This window comes from Plectropomus leopardus, chromosome 1 (assembly GCF_008729295.1).
Source record: "Plectropomus leopardus isolate mb chromosome 1, YSFRI_Pleo_2.0, whole genome shotgun sequence".
Taxonomy (NCBI): domain Eukaryota; kingdom Metazoa; phylum Chordata; class Actinopteri; order Perciformes; family Serranidae; genus Plectropomus; species Plectropomus leopardus.
This window is the reverse complement of record NC_056463.1, coordinates 11863051-11882085: the sequence shown is the minus strand read 5'-3', so window position 1 is coordinate 11882085 and position 19035 is coordinate 11863051. Positions and strand designations below refer to the sequence as shown.

The 19035-nt window shown below is 39.4% G+C and overlaps 1 protein-coding gene across 1 annotated transcript; it reads left to right on the top strand.

The window, feature by feature from the left end:
- Window positions 1–548: 548 nt before the first annotated feature.
- Window positions 549–19028, top strand: nkpd1 (NTPase, KAP family P-loop domain containing 1). The gene is made up of 6 exons (XM_042492707.1): window positions 549–714; window positions 1448–1515; window positions 3593–3709; window positions 9550–9878; window positions 13335–14795; window positions 17005–19028. Exons 2-6 carry the CDS (start codon window positions 1497–1499, stop codon window positions 17287–17289), a joined length of 2211 nt encoding a protein of 736 aa, XP_042348641.1. The 5' UTR covers window positions 549–714; window positions 1448–1496; the 3' UTR covers window positions 17290–19028.
- The last annotated feature ends 7 nt before the right edge of the window (window positions 19029–19035 follow it).

Genomic DNA, 19035 nt, shown 5'->3' with positions numbered 1-19035 from the left:
GAAATGCCAAGGGAAATTAGGCTGCTAGCTTGTTTGTCAAAGCTTGACTAACCAGTTATGTCACAACATATCCTGCTCTGGGCAAAAAAGGGCTTTGGTGCTGCTGCTTTGGCATCTTAACTGCTCTGCACATCAGTTCAGGCCAAGAAGAGCAATCCAGCCATTCCCAACCTGAGGGACTCCAAACTAGGAATCCAGTTCATGAATCATGCACACCCAAGGCTCCAGCATGAAAATCACTCATTTGTTCGATTTTTCCGGGGACTGAAAAAGTTGGACGGCGAATGCCAGAAGCTATCGGGAAAAAAAAGGGGATTTTTCTACCTCGTAATGCTTTCAGGAACTACCCACTTCACTCCGATTCTATGAATAGAGAGAAGATTGGGAGCAGCAGGAGGGGTATGGTGTAACAGATTGGAATAGGAGAAAGGAAGAAATGTACAGCTCCATCAATCAAAAGTAATTTCATCCTGCTTGTGACCTCACTTCCTGGAAAGTGTACATCCCACAGTCAGTGCCTGTGGTTATCAGGTGACTCCCCCCCCACCCCCCCCCCCTCTCTTATCTGTGTTGTAAAGTTTTACAACACTCAAGTCCCAGGGGAGCAAGGCTCAGTACACCTTAGCTGCATAGTCCTTGTCTTTTCTGGATACGTTACAAGTAGCGATTTAAACATGAGTCAACATAAAAACTGACATTTGGAACTTAAACCAGGTAAGTTTGATCCATGGGTGAAACATTTCTACCACTTTGGTCATTATTTTATAAACTCGATGAGCATAATTGCACTTTTATGGTTATGATTGTGTATTCTTCTGTGCACACTGATCAAAGGTTATGCAATCGAAGTTAAACATAAACTTTCTTAAAACTATAAGTCTGTCAGTTACGCTGTTTTCTCTTTGGTCTGAAAGCGTCTATAAGTCCATTAGGCATGTGCAGGCAAGAACAAAATATGTTGCCGGCAGGTAAAGGGACGAGGTAATGTCAGGTAATCATTGACACAGCAAAACTGTTGACATTTCAATGCACATAAAAAAAGAACAGCCTGAACTCAGGGAGGGTGCACAGCCATGCATGAATGTCAGAATATCATCTTAAAACAATTCACTTAAATGCCTGTCACTCAAAACTCGGGGAAAAAAAGAACAAAAAGAGGGTTGTGTATTTCTGTTTTTGCAATGTAAGCACTCTCAAGGACGCTCAATCCACATAGTAGTGCTTTTCATTTAGCTGTTGGTGTTTAGTATACAAACAAACATCTTTCACGCCAAATCCTGAAGATAAACAAAGTGTACTCAGGGTGTTCAAATCAGCTGGTTTTTGCATTGGAACTCCCCTCGCCGGTGACGAAAAGCAACATTGACAGTGCAGTCATTTAAAGCACACACACACACAGACCTCCACTGCCTGCACTAAGTTCCCTGCTGTTTCTCATTCACCACAGGTCAAACGGGTTTTCTGTGGAAAGCTGCACATCCCACGACACAGTCATCATGTATAAGACAACAACAGGTGAGTTATATGCACATTATAACATGTATGCTGCACTGCTTTCTCCTCTGCTGCTCAGAAGGGTTCAATTTTCACTTTCAGTTTCACTTTGTGAATGAATGTTTTCATGAATTTAGTGCAAATGCTTGTTATGTCTGAATGAGGATGGAAGTGCACATGGTATCTGCAGTCTCTGTTCCTTAGCCTGTCTGAACCAACACTGGTTTTTAGTCTGCCCTCGTAATGTCCTCATTTGTGTAACCTGGAGTCATTCTGACCCCGCCCTGTTTTCACTGTTATTTAAAGCATATTGTATAAATTGTCAATCAATTCTGTGTTACACCTTTAGTCTTACTTCAGTCCAACCCATTACCACTTCCCCTTCATTTTGGAATTTAGGGCCAATAGACCCTAGGTTTATATAATTATAAAGAACATATTTTGATGGCAAAAGATTTCATTTGGGGTCAGATTTACCACAAGGAAAACACAAGGGTTAAATTAAACGTTGCTGATTGCTGAAGTCATCCTGTGAGGCTAATCTATGGCTTCTCACCTGGCAGAGAGCTCAACAAGATCCTGACTCACACTTAGTGTCTGAGGTTATGAATTTGAGTCCTGAGTGAACTAGAATAAACAAGCCGGTGCCTATTCAGGCATAGTCCTCTCTCACAGCAGTTATTTATGTCTTGTCATGGAAAGAAAAGCACAGGTGTTACTAATAACACTAATGATGACTCTGATCATTCAAGTGCTCCCGTGAGAGTGACAGTGAGCGAGCATGAAGGATACAACAATCCTGAAACCAACGCAGCTAAATAGAATTCAGCCATCATTCATTTCAGTACTTACACCTGTTATATTCGAGCTGTGCCATAAGGCATATTGTGCTGCATGCATTAGAGACACGTGACTTCTAGGCTATTTTTTTATTTTAAGATGTTTTAAATAGCCGTGGTCTGGGCAGTTCTGCTGATGGACCTCCCCGTGCTTCTCACTGTCTTCTTACTCTACCTTTTATCATCTTCCTCCTGGAAATATCGGTCCCCTCTCATTGCTGCAAAGCAACTATAATTATTATTAGGAGAAGTAATACTGGTAGTGGTAGTAGTAGTAGTAGTAGTTATAGTAGTAAAAGCTCAGTTATGCTGTTTTTTATCATAACGGAGATAATTCAGCCAGCGGTAACGGATGATTTGTGCTGCTTTAAGCTCCTTCGCTATGACAGTTTACTTCTTAATTGGTTGTCATTAATCAATTTGCAAGGAGCGCACAGCATGGAGGATGTACTTCTGTTTTACTGTTGATATAATTTCTTAAATGGTATTTCTGTTCATACTATAAAAAAATCATTTCACTGATTTAATCACACTGAATTTACACTTCACAATTACCTAACTCTGTAACTGGCTGTCAACAGGTTTTTTTCTCTTCGTGCTGAAGAGATAACAGGCTGTATCTTACTGTTAAACCGGGTGATGACAAGGATATCATTATAACTGGAAAAGAGACGAATTAAGTGTTTTTCTTTTCATTTGTTGCTACTGTTTTGACTGTTACGTTGCCAGTGACTCTTCATCTAGCAGTTTGTTTTGATAACTTGATGACAACTGTGATTTCCAAAGTGACAAGCCTTCGTATCTACCGACTTTACAGTTTAAAGTTTAATGCCACCTGTTTTATAGCCTAGTGGCTACTCCACTCTCGTTCAGGGGCTCTATTTTTATTTCTTCTTTTCCTCTGAATCTGTAATTGCTGTTTTCCTGTAATGAGCTCACCTTATTAGTGCTAATATGAATAAGTGTTTTTCACCTACACCATTGTTTCAGTTTAGTTTAGCATTACTGAGCTGAAGTTAAAAAAAAAAAAAAAACTGTTTGACTTTAATCAAAAACATTGTCAGTTAGAGCGTGTCGACCATAGATCCAGTTTTCTCAGTGATTCTTTGAACGGGTATGACAAATAATCTTTTAACTTCAGGTCGCTTTAATGTTTCTTTGTTAAGAGAAAACTTTGTGGATAAAAGTATCAGCTAAGTTTACTTGAATACAAAATGAAATGTAAAATTAATGATTTGTTGTTTGAAATCTCCTTTCAGATGATATTTACGCATATGCGCTGTCCAAGACCCTGACAAAAGTTTCATCACCTGCAACTGTGGGACTCTACTCTTCATGTCAGAATCGAATTAATATGATCCTCGAACAAATGGAAGGTAAGTAAACACTCAAAGTCTGATGACAAAGTGTCTACAGTCTGTGGGTAAAAAGTTAAGCATATTATAAGGTCTTAAAACATTTCAATGTACGCCTGCAGAAGCTGTGTTCTTGTTTAAAGAGTGAATTTTCATTTATAAGTGCAATTCATTCTTAAACTTGAGACGCAGTAATGTGCCAGAGTAGTGTCTAGCCTGACTAATTATATATACAAATAAACTGATATAACTGTTATAAAGTAACCCTGACCCACACAAGCTTATTTTTCTTAATTTTGTTGGTACTTTATAGTTGCTTTTGTACTATTTACTTTTGGAGGAGCAATTTCTTTACTAAAGTTTGGGACTTTTAATTTTACCTTTGTTCTGTGTCCATCTGTCGTGTTATAATTGGTAGGTCTATTAATCTTTTAAACTATACTATGAACAGGAGTGTAAGACACTGCGAAATAATTAAAGTAAAATGGGTTTGGGTAGTGGAGACAAAAATGGTACATTAAAGTTATGTCGACACCCGCAGCAGCGCTCATACTTCATGCCATCCCTGCATAAGTCAGTGCCCCACTTTGGCCACTCCAGTAAGAAGAGTCTGCACACACCACTGTCTTTGTGGCCATTCCAGTACAGATTTCAGAGTTTACGAGGCACACCTGAAAGCATCATGAAGTCCCTGTCTGCCCTGGTCGCTAATGACCAGCTGCTCCCATAGCATCTCCAGTATATTGCTAGCCTCAGCATGCTAGTTAGCAGCTTCAGAAGCTAATGACTAGCTGCTCCAGTAGCCGCTCCAGTGGGTTGCTGGGTTCGACACGAGTTACCACGTTGGTTGATTGAAAAGTCGGCTTCTCATTTCCCACCTTCAGCCTCTCAGTCACCATCGCCAACTTATGATTGGCCAGATCAGCAGCTGGCTTTGGCACAGACATAGCCTGTGCCAAATTCTCAGAAGTGAATTCAAACTACAAATAATTTACATGCAAACAGACCATCTCTGCTTTCAGTGTCCACTGGAGTGTGTGAAACAATCATCTGTTAACTGTAGAAACTGCACCTGTTAATAGACTTTGGCAGCACAATATGATTACATCATAGTAAATAAACTCAATGTTTAATTCTTGCATGCTCTTAGCCGCTGCAGTCAGAAAATGAGAGCTACTTCTTGGCATTTGAATGAGCTGTGCAGCACCTCAGAGCTGGCTCGTGCTTTAATGACTTTTTCACAACTCACTGACTGAAAAGTGGACTTTGTATTTCTGCTCTGCAGGCCTCCAGGGCATCTCTTTGTCCTTAAGTACACATACCCTAATTCTCCATACAGCATAGTGCTTTCAGAAAGTCTTAAGATCCCTTGACTTGCATTTTGTCATGCTGTACCTTTATGCTAAAAATCAGAAATAATAAATAATTGTACCCCCTCTTCAATCTACACTAAATAATGGCAAAGCAACAAAAAGGATTTTAGATTAATTCCAGATTTGTTAAAACAAAAAACACTGAAACAACTGCTTTTAAAGCCCTGAAGAAGACAGTGGTGGTCAAAACATGTTGGCTTTTTCAATGATTAAGCCACTATAATAACAGCTTTTTAAAGTAATTCCTCCTTGTTCTTCACTTTTTTTTTTTTTTTACATTTTGTAAGTTCCTGATTATCCTATTGGTTCCTGTTTTCCATAAGCACCCAACGAAAGTTTTTGACCGACGTTTAATCATAGCCGACGGAGCAACCAGTCATCTCTCCCTTTTTTTAAAAAAAAAACCCTGAAAAATCAATCTTATCTTTTTTTTAGGATCTGTGTCTAACTTTTTAGCCGTAATAAATTTTTTTATTCTTTATTGCTAATGGCCGAACAAATTGTAGCATAACTTAAAAACACGGAGACCTTCCCAGACTTTTATTCATGTTCCTTCAATGGTTGGCGCTGTTTTGGCAGATGCGCCCATATTTCAATATATTTAATCCAGTTTAGAGTTTATACAGGTAGGAATAAATCTCAAAATTAGATATTTCAAAACCTGAAGATGTGATCCTAATCCCATACATTGCTAATCTACTCCTAGCCAAATCTTATCCAGATCAAATGTTGTTTTGGGGTATTGCTAAACTCTAAGGTGGAGCAGCTGCAGGTTTGCAGCTATACAGATTGCAAGCACAAGCAACAGCATATTGACTTTCTCAGGAGAGAGGTGTCACAAATAACAAGGATTTTATTAAAATTACATATAGAAGTTTGAACAATATATTTATTAAATGTTCCTATTTTCAACAAGAGCAAAACATAAGCACTAACAGTAAAAAAAAACTGCTAAGCTCAACAAACATATAAAGGAAGCTACAGAAAATAGTGTTTGTTGCAGGTAAATCACAGATTCAGGAAACTCCTTGTAAAATAATAGTAAAGATAATTCAGATAGGGCTGCCTGACACTGTAGAACTGATTTGCTTTGGTATGTAAAATAAAATATTCCAAAGAGTCAGCTCAAATATAACTCTGCACCTTCCCTTACCAGAAGTCCCTTATCACTAGTCCACTGTAATGATATTTCTTTCTAGCAGCTAAAGTAAGAATGGTATATAACCTTTTTCTACAAACAGCGAGAAGCCCAAGCTCGGAAGACACTGAATCCTTTTTAAATCTTTGTCAAATGTTTTCTGCATTTCACGTAGTATTTTTGACAAACAGTTCTGTAATTAATGACCGTAGGCAATAGGAGTTGGGTACCTATCTCAGAAGGTAAGGGGTTAAAAGAATGCCTTGGATTAGGGGGAATTATGTTTTCTAAATTTAATTCAGAACTTTTGTTTGAGTACAGATGGAGACCTTTTTGACATAACTCCGAATATCCTCCCTTACCTCCTCTTTATTAGTCACCAAAAACTCCTTCTTCCATAAACCTTTAATCCTCTGTGTATTAGAAATGCCACACATTACATCATAAAACAAACGGAGAGACGCCCTCCCTCGCTGCTGAAACAGATCAACATCCCATCTCCAAATATACCAGGGTGATCTATAAAGTTTGTGCTCTTTCCAATATAATGTTTTATTTAAATGATATCAAAATAAAATCATGTTTTGGGGAGCTGTTTTTTTTTTTTTTAAATAAGTCTCCCAATTTGATACCTTTGCTATTCCAGTGACTGGAGGCAGGATCCAGTACTACAGGTTTTGTTATTATTGGGGTGAAAACAGAAGATGTCAGGTTGATCGCTATGCCTTCAAAGCACTGATTGTTACTGGACTGGCGCTGTTATCTCTGAAATCTATTTAAAATTCTGTATACACTTAGATCATGATGACTCACTTTCCAGCCAAATGTATTTAGACCTTTAACTCAGTACTTAGTTAAAGCACCTTTGGCAGCGATTACAGCCTCAAGTCTTCTTCATCCAGATATGACGCTTAGAACTGAGGCCAAACCGTTTAATCTAGGTTTCATCAGGCCAGTGAATCGTATTTCTCAAAGTCTGAGAGTCCTTTAGGTGTTTTTTTTTTTTTTTGCAAACTCCAAGCAGACTTTCAAGTGTCATCCATAAAGCCAAGATTGGTGAAGTGCTGTAGTCTCTCTCATGGAGCTCAGCCAGAGTGACCATCAGGATCTTAGTCACCTCACTCACCAAGTACTTTCCTTGCCACTATTGCTCAGTTGTTTCAAACGTGTTCCATTTAAGAAATACGGAGGCTACTGTGCTCCTTGAAACTTTCAATGAAGGAGATTTTTTGTAGCCTTGCCCCAATGTGTGCCTTGACACAAACCTGTCACTAAGCTCTGCTGGCGGTTTATTCAACCTCATGACTTGCCTCTCAGTCTGAAATGCATTGTCAGCTGTGAGCATGGGCAGATTAGGAGGAAATGGGCTCCTGGGCACATATATGCTAAAGGCCCCATCATTTCTCCTACATAACAGCAAGACACAAAATTTGTGGTGTTTTTTTCTCTGTTGATGTTTTCTGCCTCTTTGTTGTCATTATGCATCTTTTTGTTGTTTTATGTCTCTTAAATCTCATTGCCACTGCAAAAAAAAAAAACCCAAAACACTAATGTGGCTTTTTAATGCAATGGGAATTTGTACAATCGTTCACACCCAGGTCAAATGATTTTGCAGTAGTCGCCGGTATTTATCAACTCCAGCTCCAATCGGCATTAATAGGAACAAAATACCCAGATGAACGTGCTAATTTTAAACATGCTAATTTTAGCTCCTTAACCGGCCAGATGCAATGACGCACTGCCACTAATTACCATCTGTCAACTCCTAAGCAAAACATCAATCCAAATGAGTCTGCACCAAGTTTGAAAGAGAGACTGAATAAGTAAGAGATGTAAATAGAGAAGTAATCATTGTTAAGTATTCCCCGACCTCTGTACGTGCTGTTGTCGACTGTTTGCCTGTTCTCCAGCCTGTACCGTGAGTAGACTCAACAAAACATCAAAAACCCACACAACTACTCATGTACTGCAGCACCGTGTACACAGCACTGCTCTCTGCGCAAGGGGAAAACAGTCTATGGCCTTTTTTTCGCAGGTTTACCCATGTTTAAAAAAAAAAAAAAACTCATGCACACATTAATTTTGGTGGGAAAGTGGTATTTGTGTCTCTTCCTTGTTGGTCAACATTTTGCAGGTGAAGGCTTGGGAGTGCAGGGCCAGACACTTTGGGCCCCTGAACCTGTGCTCGATAGGGAGACCTCATATACAGTCTAGATATGTGGACTTCAATTAAGGTGTAGAATCATCTCAGAGATGATCAAGAGAATTGTAAGGCGCCTGAGCTAAATTTCAAGTGTCATATAAAGAGTCTGAATACTTATTTGACATTTCAAACATTTACATTTACAAATATAAACATTTCTGAAGATACAGCTTTCATTTTGTCATTGCAGGGAATGAGTGTAGATCGATGAGGGGGAAAGGTTTTCCCTTAATCACACACCTCAAATATTTGCAACTGTTTTATGTCATAAAGAATGTATAGCAAATAAAAGGGCTGCCTTAAAAAGACAGTGTGCTCCTTTAAGAGGCTCAACATGCTATGTACAGTACCCAACAATCCCTCTATCACTTATACCAATGTCTGCAAAACTACATTTTAACTTCATGTTGAACTTTAAGCTACAAAGCACATTTTAAAAAGAACCACCTAAAAAAGCAACCAATCCAATATCACAAGACATCCAATTCCACAGATGAGCACGTAGTGACCTTTGACATGAAATATGTGAAGATTCAAACAGGAAAAATACAGGTTTATATTTTATAGACAAGTGACTTTGAACAGACTGAATGGGACATGTGCAGCTCTTGTGAAAGGGCTCCAACACAAAAGACAAGTTTAAGGTCGTTTCTTTGTGTTATCAGTTTTTGCAGTGAAGGATGATGATTTGTTTTCAACCTTGTCAGACAGGTGGACCAGGTTTTATGTTCACATGTGCCCATACAATAATAAAGGTTAGAAATGTTGCAAAATGAATAGTCATTCAATGACTCTACATTTGTTTAGATGTTGTTGTTTTTTAATCATGCTTCTTGCCTTGAGACTTGAATTACGGAAAAAGCACAATCCTTTGCAAGTATTTCTGCAGAAAAGCCAGGTTGATTATGTTTCTTGGAATAGGTTGTAGGCTTAGTGCCATGGCCATGGCATTATATCAAGAGTTGGAGAGATCAAAATAAGTTAAATTCAACTTGTTGCTATAACATTTAAAAAGCTTCTCTTTGTTTTCTTTTTTATATCCAAGCCAACAACACGTGTCTTCATTGATTTATATTCTTTGCATGCACTCCAACCAGGTAAATACTGTGTCCTAAAAGTAAATTTTATCACTTTATTGTGTTTTCAGTGTACATGAAGCGGGAGGCTTCAAGGATAGAGAAGGAAGACAAAGGAAGATACAGGCCTCGCTCAGCTACTCCATCAATTTGTGGCTTTCTAGCACTCATTGGCCGAATGCTCTTCTATAGACCCATTCTGACCATGGAGAACCAGCATCACCATAACGTCAGGTTTATTTATGTACATTTCAGTGCCTGGCATTTTGCAGGCAGTGACCTGCTTTGGGCGGGGCTAGCCATACGGCTGTTTCAAGCCATGCAGATGAACTTTGGGAAATTGCACCTTGCTCTCTACCGTGTGGCGCAATATGATGAAGAAGACGAAGTCAAGAGGAAGGTTCGTGTATTTCCCTAACTTTTCTCAAGTCATGCTAGTGGCTCAGTGTGGCTGCACTCAGGTGCAGCTGTGCTTCGAGCTGCATTCATGCTCAAAATGGCAAAGTTAACATACTGATGTTTGGTAGGTTATGTTTACCATGCTCACTGCCTTCATTTAGCATGTTAAGTGAGATGTCAACATTTGCTACTTTGCACTTAACAGGATGATAAGCCTGTCAGTAGTTTTACACATATTTGGACGTAAAACAAAGTATTTTATCTAGCCTCAGTTTTGACTTTTGGCAGACAATCGTTCCCAGTGAGATCTCATGTCAGGTCAATGTCTGTTGTAGGGATGCACAATAGAGTATCTGCAAAAATTAGCTTTCAAATAAAATATTGGTATCTGTTTCATATGAACATTTCTGCCAATATGTCAGGTCATATGATGACACTTTAATTATGCCACTTTAATTAGTTGAAATAGGTCAAATTCACTTTGGTTTTGGAGACAGCACCTCCAAAGCTTGTTTTTAGTGAGATGAGTTTTACAGGATTTTTTTTGTTTGTTTGTTTTGTTTTAAATTTTTACATTACCTTTATGCTTGGCAAAGATATTAGGTCTGCACAATTAACCAGAATATTATAAAAAATTGCAATATGGCCACATTTATTAAACTATTCAAATCACAGGAGCTACAATTTTTAATGAAGGCAAAATGTGTCACAACATACATGTCAAATTAAGTATTTTGGTGCTACAGAGAGGCCCCGATCTACAAATCATATTTCAGACGTCAGGAAACATGCTTTTTTTTTGGTACAGACCCTAGCAAAGATCAATTCATCATCTTTTTTATGTTTTAGTTTTCCTTAGAAAAAAGTGAAATGCAAAAGCTACCATTCCCACTAAAAGTGTATCTTATATCACAGTATTTATCAAAATAATTGCAATATGATTCTTTCTGCATTGCATGCAGCCCTCGGTATGGGCCTACTATTACAAGATATGCAGGGATGTAAAGAGTACTTGGAGCAGAGTAAAAATAAGAAAAATAAGTTAAAATGTACTCTAGATAGATGTTATTGCATTACATTTTACACAGTAAGGGTAGTGGATGAGGAAAAAACCTAAGATTATATGACGTATATAGTAATATGGCCATTATCAAATCAAAAAACTCATCAAAAGACCACAAAAGGTGCATCAACATGTCAACACACACATCACAGCACAGAGGCTCTTTGCCCAAACCATAGACCATGGATAGAAAGTACTTTGCAACTTTTGCACACAGCTCAAATGAACAGCCCAGAGGGAGCCAGACAATTACACAAACATGACAGACAACAAATAAAAAGAGCTACAGATGACACAGCGGCTGCATAAAGTAATATAACATAACATATATTCAGTACATACATTGCTTTGCAGAATGTGTAATATCAACAGCAAGATAAAACATCACTTAGGTAGATAGCATGGACATGTAGAAATAAATTGGCCTAAAAACTGCTGCTGCAGCCACAAACACGCACATCAAAGCCAGGAAAGCTGCTAAGTTTTTGCACAACATGTAGCCTAAGGTGCACAACGTGAACACCGCGCCACTTTATGAGTTTGCTGTACTCACCTGTCTGGATGTCCTACTGTAAATCTCGTGCACCAGAAAGTCCTCCTCGCTTTGCATCAGCTTCAACTCTGCTCATTAATCCGTCTCCATTTTGACCACCAGCCCCAGTCTCTCTGTTAAACAGCATGGACATGCGGAAAGAATTAGGCCTAAAAACTCGGTTTTTGCACAACGGTTAGCCTACAGTGTACAATCACAGGTGAACGCCACGCCACTTTGCACTCACCTGTCTGGTCGTTACATCTGTAAATCTCGTGCACCGCGAAGTCCTCCTCACTTTGCACCAGCTTCTACTCTGCTCGTTAATCCATCTCCACTCGCCTCCTCTTTATCCCATTTTAACCATCAGCCCCAGTCACTCTGTCCGGTAAAGTTGCTCATGAACGTATTGTTAAATGTAGAAGACGCGCCATGAGCGGACACAAAGAGTATGATGGTTCAAGAGAGAAACCCGCCCTTCTCTCTTTGCAAAACTTAGACTAAACTCGATCAAGCTGTAAAATGAGAAGTGATGAACAAATAAAATCAAGAGTATGTTACTATATTGCCTATTTATCACCTAAAATGTCTTTAGAAACACATTTAAGCACACTGTTGGGCTGTAATACACTGTTGGGCTGTAATACACTACTTTTTGAGCAGGAAGTGGGCATCATACTGTTTCCTGTATTGTAAAAGTTAGATGAAACAGTTAAAATAAGCAGTGCTGATTAAATTGAACCAAGAATATCTTACTGCATTGCCTATTTCTCGTCTCAAATACATCCAGAAACCTATTTTAACTTGCTGTTTGATTCTAATTTGATTTACCAACCACCTGCAATTATGTCCTTTGTCAAAGATCAGAGCAGCCAAGATAAATTCCTTCACCTAACAGCAGAACCATTCAATATCTTCTGGTAGATGTAGGTTTTCTGCCTTTTGAGCAAAACCGAATGCCATAGCCCCTTTGATATTTTTCTCTGATCATATAGCACCAATTTCAAAAGTATGTGCACCTTTCAACTGCATAGCCAGCAGTGTAACATTTTCTGATTTTGAAAATTAAAGTAGTAGATCACAAAAAAAGTCACAGTTTCACTTAAGTTATTACAATTTATCTTGGGGGTAGGGGGTGTCATAATCAAAAATCTAACCAACAGTTGTGGAGATATTTCACTCATAAACAAAATGTAATTCTTTTGATGGGACTAGATTAAAATCTACAGGGTTTACTATGAATCTCTGTATATGCCAATCCGGCAGATGCCGCTGGTTAAGTGATACAATTGACTTGCTGATGGTGTTGTAAAAAAATCAGGGTCAATTATGACTCGTCGTCTGGGCACAATAAACATATGTACCAAATTTTATGGCAATCTATGAGCTATCTTATAGTTGTCATTGATAACTCAATCCGTGCAAAAGTCGCAGCCCCCAGCAAACATTGATATGTGGGGCCCATGTGGGTAGTAAATGGACAGAAAAATGGGTCCTACATGGGACTGTCCATAGATTCCATGATGCCCCTGTGCCAATAATCCACATGGGTGGGTTTGCCCATGTGGCCCCACACCCACTTGGTACCCAGGTAGCCCTAGCATAACCCATGTGGGGCCCACTTGAGTAAACCCACTAATGTGGGCAATTTGCATGGGGCCATTATGGAAACTGTGGACAATCTCATATAGGGTCAGTTTTTCAGTCCATTTACTACCCACATGGGCCCCACATATAAATGTTGACTGGGACCAACCAACAAACTGGCAGCTAACATTGCCATTTCTAGAGAATATGACTAAAAACACAGCCTTGGAATCTAACCCGCCTCTTGTTTGTTCTGTTTTGTTTTGAAAAATCAGATTGTGGAAGATGGTCCTAGCGATTGGAGGTCCAAAAAGATTTGCTGCTGCCCTCTGTGGTTTCTCGTCCTTACCATTCTTGTGATACCAATTTCCATCCTACTATTCTGGTTGATCATTGGCTTTCCCCAACCTGAGATGAAACCAGGGGCGGTGAATGGAACAAAAAGCCATGTGGGTGTAGGGGAGGGCCTGCTCATTGCTGCATTAGGGGTCCCTGCAGCAAGTGCATTGAAGTTTATCTTTTCAATGTGTAAGAACCTCATCTTCACCTTGGATCTGAACATCATGAAGGGGATGGACAATGAGCGGGTAAGCAAACAACTGGGCTTCATGAACGAAGTGAGGAAGGAAATGTGGTTTCTGTCTCAGTTTATCCAGTTTATGGAGGTGTTTGAGAGGAGGAGGATCCGGGTGATGCTGAAGATCACCAATCTGGACCGCTGCTCCCCCGAGAAAATAGTTGCAGTTCTGGATGCCATCAACATTCTGCTTTCAAATGAGGAAAGTCCATATATTTCCATTCTGGCCATCAACCCAGATGTTGTTGTGAAGAAAGTGAACTTTGCAGATGGCTGCTTCAGCAAAGAGGACAGAGCTTATGCACTGCTGAACCACATCGTAACTCTGCCTTTCACGGTCCCACCGCTGTGCAATGATTCAAAGCATAGTATATTTTGCAAACTTACTGGGAATTCAAAAATCCCTGAGGATATAGGCATGAGTGAAGATAATCGTCAAACTGGGAGTCTCAAAAAGACCCCTTCTCCAGATTTATATGCAGTGGAGATTGCATTTGAAACTAAGGAGGCATATCCACTGATAGATAAAAATACAGAAGCACTAGATGTAAAGGAGGAGGAGGTAGAGAAGTTGCTCAGGAGCATCCTGACCAACACTGAAACCAGTCTTAACAAGTACATGATAGAGGATGCCATGTCTATGAGGAGGGCGATCAACACTTTTCGAGTGACTGTGACAATCATGAAGGCCTTGAAGAAAGAGCTTCCTCAACCAGAATTCATCGCAGCATGGGTAGTCTTGGCTAATCAGTGGCCTTGCCGCCTCAGCTGGATCATCCAGTGTGTGGAAGACGCTGAGCAGAGTGTAGAAAGTGATAGTATCAATCAGACAAATGTTGATGATTCAAAGACCTTGTGGAAAGTCTTCAGTGAGTCCAGGGCAGAGTTGTACGTGATGAGTGCACAGATTGAGGAGCTCCTCGAGCAGGATGGAGATCCTGAGATGTTTGAAAGATTTCTCATGGTAGATTTCCAATTCACCATAAGGGACTTGAAGACACTTGAAGTGGTGACAGTGAACCTCGATCATTCAATTAGAAGGGAGCTGGCTCACATCAGAGGGACATCCAGGCTGAAAGATTCTGGCTGGATGAGGAACCTAGCTCCTCTGTCAATCGCAACTATCATCAAAATGACTACAGAGGATGTATGTAAAGAGGTAAGATGGAATCTTTAAGACTTTGGTCTGGGTTGATTTTGTAACACCCATGGTTACTGGTGGTAACAGAAAACTCAGTATAACATCAAATAATCTCAACAGAAATAGCAGTAAACAAATTCACTTCAATTTAAAGGACACACACAGCATGGCTGGGGTGGAAAAGACAGAACAATGGGTGGAAGGCAGGATTTAAAGTCTCTGACTCAGCTGAAGGGGTTCCACCTGAGAGGGGAGTGTCCTTCCACAGGCAGGAGCACTTGATCTGTTTTCCCCTTTTCAGGCAAAGTCTTGTGATCCCTGGATGGGGACTCTTTACACTTTGAGTAGCTATTTCATCAAAAATACAATAGTAGAACAACTGATTTTACTGTTTGAAGTTTAGCCAAACAAATTCATGATGTTTTATTGAAGATGTCAGTCAATAATTGGCCTTTATCCATAATGCCACGAGCATAAACAATCTGATTTTTATATGGCAGGAGAAGTTGGGGTGTGCAGCCAGTCACCTGCAACTCATGGTGGCTGCTCCTTCTTGTTCCATTACTTTCTTGAGTTCAAAACTGATTTGCTGTTTGGGTGCCCAGTTGCTCACTGGATAGTGCGAGTGCCCCATGTATAAAGGCAATGACTCTGCTGCAGCAGCTGCAGGTTCGCTTTCAGTGTGTGGCCCTTTGCTGCATGTTATCCCCTCTTTTCCCCCCTTTCATGCTTACATTGTGTGCTGTCAAATTAAGGAACCCCACTCCTTCCCCCAAAAAAATATGAAGAAATAAATAAAGTGATCCGCTGTCAAAAAATACAACCAATGAATATGTTTTGTTGAGACATTTCTGATGAATTATCACTGCCAGAGCTAACCTTTGTGACAAAATACATCACATTTACTGTGATGGTATTACAACTAAAGCTACCATATGTATCACCAGTTGAATGCAGCAGAAGTAGAACATGTTCAGTTTGTATCATCAGTAATACAGCTGCAGATGCAGAGTTAGTTGAGTGAGCAGTCAATAGTGAGTTCTCTGTCAGTGAGATAAAATGACATACATTGATTCATTATTTGTAACCCTATTCAGGGTAGCGGGGGGGGCCTGGAGCCTATCCCAGCTGACACTGGGCAAGTGACGGGGTACACCCTGGACAGGTCGCCAGACTATCACAGGCAACCATTCACAGTCATGTTTACACCTACAGGCAATTTGAAGTCAACAGTTCCTAAACTGCATGTCTTTTCGCTGTTGGAGGAAGCAGGAGAAACCCTGTGCTGACACAGGGAGAATATGCAAATTTCACACATAGGGGCCCAGGCCAGCTGGAGGGTTTAAACTCATAACCCTCTTGCTGTGGAGCAACAGTGCTTACCCAAAATTACAAACAGTTACGCTGAATTACGTGCCGCAACATTGCCTATGAATTCCAAGAAATGTTAAAAAGAGAAGCTACAGCGCCATATGACATCATATCAATGGGATACAACACATGCGCAGTGAAACCTGGTTTGCAGTTTCTGTGCTGCTCGATGGCTGGCGCACTATCATAGAACAAATATGTCTGTAAAAAAAGACCATAAAAAATACTTTTTTGTGCAAACACTATTGTATATCGGCTCCCATTAGTTTGAGTGTACCCAAAAGTTCTGTAATGCTCTGTGCATCCAAAGAACACCCGAAGGGACACAGTAACACTGTTACCAGGGCCGTCTACTGTAACCCACCAACACCACAGCTCTAGTTTCATTACGCATGTCATGCTGCATAGCTCCCATAGGGTCACAGAGCGTTTCCCAGCCTCCTTGAAAAATGTTGTGCCCAGACAGGCAGTTTTAATCAAGCAAGAAACTGGAGGACCTCACCACTATCAATGAAAATTACTTTACAGAGAGGCATACACTGAATGTAAATATATTGAATGGCCTTTTTGAAAAATCATCACAATAAAAAGTATTCCACAGTGGGGCTAAATCTGAAATTTAACCCCACTGTGGATGCAAAATTTGAGTGTAGCTTTAATGTACCTTCTTTACAAAGCAGTATTGAAATAAATGTGTTAATTCACCTCACACAATATAAAAACTATGTCTGCACGTCCTCAAATGTAACAAAAAGGATGTTTAGATCAATTCATTCATATCAGGGTGGATTAGGATTAATAATATATTATCACTCCTTTTTGTATATAATTCTTACATTTTCTTCTTTTTTCCTAGCTGGAGAGGATGGAATACCCAAGTAAGTACATTGATATTGTAAGAAGAAATGACCTCAACGGTTCAGCACTGATTTTTGGGGATGTTGATGACCTTAAAGCCCTCCTAGATATGACCTTTGGGGAATGGGCAACTTTCAAACTCCACTTCCAGGGTTCACCACGTCTCCGACCACAGTACCGGAACACGTCAACGTTTCCTTCTCATCCTCAGTTGTCGGGATTTCCCCTCCATGTTCGACATCATTACATGACTAATCCTGGTGTGGTTAACAACTACATGTAAGAATCCAATCCATCTCCAGTGAGGGTGATATCCCAAAAATTCTCTGCATGTGTGACATTTATCAGCGATCTTTACAGTAACGATACACAACTTGTGCAGAGTTTGGGAGTTTATTTTAGTCTGAATTACATTCACCTTGTCTAGCTACAGGAACTTGTGATAAACTCTTCATGCTTGCAAAAATGATTAATTTCCTTCAACTTTGTCAAATAACTTAAAGGGGAAAAGCATCAAGGACAGCTGTCATGTTGCCTTGATGTCAGTCATGTAGAAATCAACCTTAGTTGTCCTGATGTGCGTTTGTGTTTTTCATGGATCACATTTTTCTGTAATAGGTATTTCACAGCAGATATTTTGGCATGTCACAGTAGGAAAAGCACTGTTGTGATGGCTAAATGTCATTAGCTGCTTCAGTTTCAGGGCCCTGGTATTGTGTATGCTGCCTCACTGTCACACTTTAATGGCTTTACTCTGACACTAGAATAAAAAGGAGCTACTGGTAATGTCACTAATAACAAAGAGACCTGTTAGGAGACAACACTGTTGTTGTTTTTCCTGTCGATGTGTGAAGGAGAGTTCGCAAATTAAAAAAGTTCAGGAAGATAAAAAGCTGGGAAACATCCTACCTAAAAAACAGACCAACTAATGTTTCAACATTTCTTTTAAAATAATTTTCACTCCTACTAGAATGTATTATGATATATTATTAAAGATTGCTTGACTTTTCTGTTGAAAAATAAGAGGCTGAACAGCTCTATTCTCAGTCTTTCAGTCATTCTTTGCCACTATATCACACAAAAGTGTGACATGCACATGAAAATATCTCAGATTGAGGGATATCTCATTAAAGACAGGCCTCTGTTCACTGTTAACAGGACACTCTTTCACACATAAAATTGCAACTTGATTGTAGGTTTTGCATATGCTATTTTTTTATTGTTTTGGATTTTTTTATTTTATTTTGTTTGTACTGTGAGTTTCACTGTAACTTTATTCTGGAACAAATGCATGTTTATATCGAGGTGCATGATGTGTCTGTGCCATACATCATGAATGCATGCTGCAATTTTTTAAATTTGAACTTTAATGAAGTCAGAGAGTATTAATGGAATGTTTAGGTTATTGGAAATAACAGAGATAGGTTTGTAGTAGTAGCAGTAGTAGTAGTAGTAGTAGGTATGCATGTATTTCAGAGCCAGAACAGGCTTTAACAAAGTATTTTTGGTATTTTATTGATTGAAAGGCAGTGTATGTTTAGGAATATTTCGATCCTTGAAAAAAAGTACTTCTCAATACTGTATGTGTAAACGGATATCCTACATTTCATGTGAATCCATAAAATTTAACTTCTGACGAATGAAATGCATGTTCAAGTGTTCATAATAAAAATGCTCACCCAAGCACTTCTCGTTTCTCGTTCAAATACATTTGCTAGTTTACAAACAGCCCCGGCAATGTGCTGACTCATTAATGATATTTTTACATCAAAGTGTTCTTGTGTTAAATAATCAGCTGAAGGTTCACTTCATCTGGGTTCCTTTGAACCTTTTCCCCTCAGAAAGCTGCAAACGTTAAAGTGACTAAAAATATCAGGCAAACAAACTGCGGGCATTTACAGTACAAGCAATATCATTTCACTGCCGTACACACTTGATAGCATACAGTACACACCAAAGGTCTTAACTTGATGATTTTGTAATCTTTTAGAAATACAGCTGCATCCTCTGATTGGATTTCATTCAAAGT

Coding starts and splice junctions, on each gene's coding strand:
- nkpd1 (XM_042492707.1), top strand. Junction 9,879..13,334: donor AAGACGAAGTCAAGAGGAAG/GTTCGTGTATTT, acceptor TTGAAAAATCAG/ATTGTGGAAGATGGTCCTAG. Junction 14,796..17,004: donor CAGAGGATGTATGTAAAGAG/GTAAGATGGAAT, acceptor CTTTTTTCCTAG/CTGGAGAGGATGGAATACCC.